The 4,939-nt window shown below is 38.1% G+C and overlaps 1 protein-coding gene across 1 annotated transcript; it reads right to left on the bottom strand.

Annotated features, from left to right (window-relative positions):
- Nucleotides 1-609: 609 nt before the first annotated feature.
- LOC145819317 (uncharacterized) lies at nt 610-1,347 on the bottom strand. The gene has a single exon (XM_082913297.1). It carries the CDS (start codon nt 1,345-1,347, stop codon nt 610-612), a length of 738 nt encoding a protein of 245 aa, XP_082769423.1.
- Between the last annotated feature and the right edge of the window lie 3,592 nt (nt 1,348-4,939).

The raw sequence follows: 4,939 nt of genomic DNA, 5'->3' as shown, positions 1-4,939 counted from the left end.
GTGAAAACTGATTTGCTTGTTCAGACAGTCTATAGTTGCACCATATTCACTCAACCAGTCCATGCCTAGTATAATGTCAAAATAGGTCAAGTCAAGAGGTAACAGATTGGCATATACCCGGATATCCCCAAGTTGGAGTTCACAAGCAAAATATACAGAAGCACAGATCATAGAGTCTCCCAAAGGTGAAGACACACATAACATATATGACAAATTTTCCTCAGATTTATCTAAATTTTGCGCAAATAATTTTGACACAAAAGAATGGGTAGGGCTAGAATCAAACAATACATGAGCAGAATAACCGTGAACCATAAATGTACCTGACACCACTGTCACAGCATTCTGCACATCCCCCGAAACCAATGCAAATACCCTGCCTTGCCTCACAGTGTCTTTATTGTTAGCAGGTTTTGCAACCGACTTGGTGTTGGAAGTTGGTGCAGACCCTACTGAACTTGTAATAGCTTTGTTGTTATTTTGTTGATTTCCTTGAGGACAATCCATTATCAGATGACCCATTTTGCCACATCGGAAACATGCTCCAGACAGTCGGTGACAAACCCCATGGTGCCTCGTTTCACATTCTGAACACACAGGGGCTGAATCTTAAGTAGAAGTGGTTGTGCTGGAGATCCATGACTTTTGCTTCTTGTTTGGTGGAGTAACGGACCCCTTGAACCATTGATTGTTCTGCCTCTTCCCTTTCCACTCAGAAATCCGATTCTGAGCAGCGAGGTTTCCCTCTGCTATAACAGCCCTCTCCAACACATCAACATACGTGGGTAACTTCAACATATTAACTCGGTCCAGGATAGCACCCTGTAATCCCCCTTCAAATTTTCGTGCCTTCTTATAATCTGTATCCACCATATGAGGTGCAAACCGGGCTAGTTCTACAAATTGGGCCTCATATTCTGCTACAGTCTTGTTCCCTTGTCTGAGAGTTTCAAATTCTGTCACTTTTTTGTCTCGCACACTTTGAGGAAAGTACTTACCATAAAACAGCTCCAGGAATCTGTCCCATGTTAACCCCTGGTGCACAGTTCTCGTAAGCATCCACCACCTCCGCGCTTCGTCTTCGAGAGTGAAGGCAGCCAGTTGCACCTTTTGAGCTTCAGTACAAGGGAAAATTTCGAACAATTTTTCTATTCCCAATACCCATGCCTTAGCTTTCATTGGTTCAATTCCTCCTTTAAATGATGGCGGTTTCATCTTTTTAAACTCCTTTGTGAGTGTAATGGTTCGGTCCTCAGCATGGAAATCTTGCACTACAGGTGGAGGTACCGGTGGCGATGCCGATTGTGGTTGTTGATGCTGTTGTTGTTGCCGTAAGGTTTCCGCCATTTCCATAATCATTCTTTCCATTCAGTCCAACCGTGCCGAGGTAGCATCTTCCGGGTCCTCTGTCCTTGTTCTCACCATATTTTGCAAAACCATCAATTACAACATACACAAAAGATATACAATAGGCATGGTTTATAATCATTAGCGTTAGCAGAGTACATTTAGCGTTGCTATCGATCTTTCAAATACTTTCAGAATGTAATGCATGATACCTAAGTCTTTTCTAGACATCCTAAGGCTCAATGGATCCGTGTGTGATATAGCAACTCGTGCTCTGATACCACCTTTCACACCCCAAACTCGCCCCTAAAAGTTTGGGCGTGACCTATTCAGAAACGGACATTTAACCTGGTATACAAAACATATGGGGCCTGAACGGAAGCATTAAATATCATAAAATAATAAAAAACAACCTCCATTGAGTTACCACTACTATGCTAGGATCACAAACATCATAGAAGGAAAATAATATACAGAAACGTGCACCCGAGCATCGGTTATATATATACACGTATACAGACCCAGCCCTAAGCTTGGGCGTACAACAAAAATATTATTTACATTTCAACTTTAGTCGGCGATTAGAGTACAAACCAAAAGTCCAACCAAACTTCACTAAAATGCACGGGCTTCTCCAAGTGCCTGGTTATACTTAGGTTGACAAAAGGGAGACGGGTATCGGGGTTAGGACTGACCTCCCGGTTGATTACCTACAGAATCAGACAAAATATAGAGTGAGCTGAGCTCAGTGAATAATAGTACATAAACAGTTCAATGCACAACTTAAGTTATAATACATAACAACGCATATGTAACTGCAGAGATCATATGGTTAATCTAATGCTGTGTTACTTCCAGAACGGCCTTGGACCCACATATAACAGAACGGCCATCGACTCAGAAATAACAGAATGACCATCGGCCCAAAAATAACAGAACGGCCATCGGCCCATAAATAACAGAACGGAATAGTTCCAGAGTGATCCAGATGTACACAAATTCCTTCAACGTTTACATTTACACCAATTCTGAACCAACATACATGTTAACGTAGTGACTTGCAGAAAACAGAACGTAAATAGCAATAGGTATTAACGGTAATTAAATGTACATTTATTGCACTATTGCTCACAATATTGTGGCAGAGTGCTAGTTCCTCCCGAAGCGTGCCCTGTCCACATACATAATTCACAAGTTAGTTCTTTTTCCTTATAAACCATTTCCGGACTCATTTTACTTTGAACGAATTTACAATTACCAAAAAGGCACCAAATACATGTTTCGACAACATCAAAGGGTTAGGCACGTAAAACGGAGCAACCCGTGTTTTTCAGCATGGGCCGCACGTGTGGCTGTGAGCCCCACACGTGCGGCAAAGGGTCTTGCACATGCGGCAGTGATGCCCTGCACGTGCCTTTTAGACAGTAGCCAAACCCTCAAAATCCTCATTTCCCGCACGTGCGGCCATGACTCCCGCACGTGCTGTTGGGGTTCCCGCACGTGCGGCCGGGGTTCCCGCATGTGCGGCCATGACCCCTGCACGTGTGGCTATTTGCTCAAAAACTGTCCGAAATTCATACAAAATCCAGTTTTTTGGTGGCATCAACAAGGTCCAAAATAGACCCTTTAATTGCTAAAATATGGCTCAAAAATCATGTAATTAGGAGGTACAACATATGATGATCTAAATATAAACTAGATTTTTATTCCATAGCCAAAAACATAACTCAATTCATGAGATTCTAACTTCCTACACACATAATCATACACATATCAACATATACACACACATGGCCATATCCACATAATTGAGTTCAAACATGTCAATAGAAGAAATAGAGTGTAACTTCCCCTACATATAACACCAAAGTAGTTCCAAAACACCAAAGTGATAAACCATGTTCCAAATTAAGCAAGAATCAAATACTAACTTCCCTCTCATATCCCAAGTCACATGATTGTGAGGAATCCCTCTCAAATTCAAAATAAGATTCATATTTGATGAATAAATTTACCTTAGGCTTGAGTGTTTCAAATTCCCAACTTTCTTGATGATCTTCTCCCCCTACTTCTCAAACCCTTCTTTAATCTTTTCTCTCAGGAGATATTTTTCAATGAAGCTCCTTAATCAAAGTGTTTAAAGAGCATTGATACATATATATATATATATATATATATATATAATGTGAATAGGACAAAAATCAATTATTTAATCATCCCAAATTGAAATTTCACAGAAATGCTTATTATTACCTAGAAATTATACGGATCTCAAATGAAAAATTAATTTTGGATTATCAAGCCTCTAAGGCTCGTAATTCCTGATCCCAACATTTTAATTGTGATGGATACTTCCTTATTAAACAGATATGAATCAATATTCATACGTTTTGCTTAATTAAACCTCATTTCACATGAAATTTCACGGCAAGCAATTAAGTGCACAGAATAAAGGACCAAAAATATACCAGAAACATATATGAGGGTCGGGTTATTACATTTTTTATGTGATTCATGATTTTTTGTATTTTTTCTAAATCTATTCCTGAAATTTGATTTCTTCTTGCTAAAGGTCAACAATTTTTTAGGTTTCTAATATAATCACTATTTGTAAGAATATTTTTTGTTTGATTCATTATTTTTTTCCTTATGTACTTTTTTTTTTATCATTTGAATACTCATGAAATCTGTTTGTATATTTGAGGTTCATGTAATTTTAAAAGCGTTATAACAAGAAGAGGACTCATATGGCTAAAGTGATTCACAATCATTTTAGTAACTCTTGTACTGTTGTTTATTTCCTAACTACACTTTTTGTTATTTCGGTCAATAATTCCCAAGCCTACTTCACAATATTTCCTACACATTTTCACATTCAAAAGTTGTTGTACATGGTTTTCTAGAATGGATTCCCCTATAGATGATCTTTTGCATTTTTCTGCAGGAAATAATTGAAGTTATTCTGATTATGCTTTTACGATATCATCCAAATAATTGAAGGTATTCATTGACATATACTTTTCATATTATGCTTAATCAATCATTATTTTTTATGGTTGCTGATTTTGATGTTTTTGATTTTTTTATTAGTTGATGCGCTTTTAAATTTCTTTAGCACATTAGCTGGTTTACTTTGGTAAGTTGTTGGTGAGGCAGAGAGGGTGTGCGGTAGAGGAGGGAAAGACAAAGAAGGTGGTGGCAATGCCACGGGAAATAAATTTCAAAAAAACCAAATATTTAGTTTTAGAGAAAATTCTATATAACAAGGAAGGGTAGTAATTGATCCAATGGCTAGGATTGCTTCTCCCTTTCATCCACGTTCCATTTCCAAGATTTTGAAAATGTATTTATCCTATGTGGCAATTTGGATGGTCTAGATTAATTTAATCCAGTGGTCTATTTTTTAAAACTTCACCCATCTCAAATTTTAGATATCTCTCAACCCCTCCTCAGCTTTGCCCCTTCCTCCTAGCCACTACCTCATCAAAGTCTAATTTTTGTTGTCTGGGTTTTCTAATTTTTGTTTTCACTGTTTTTGTGCCTCTCTCATTACATAATGAGCTTTTCCTTTTTTGGTTTTTTCCTTTTCCCA

The sequence above is a fragment of the Camellia sinensis genome, chromosome 2, assembly GCF_055761805.1.
Source record: "Camellia sinensis isolate YWXY chromosome 2, ASM5576180v1, whole genome shotgun sequence".
In the NCBI taxonomy this organism is placed as follows: domain Eukaryota; kingdom Viridiplantae; phylum Streptophyta; class Magnoliopsida; order Ericales; family Theaceae; genus Camellia; species Camellia sinensis.
This window is presented reverse-complemented; position numbering and strand designations above follow the sequence as displayed.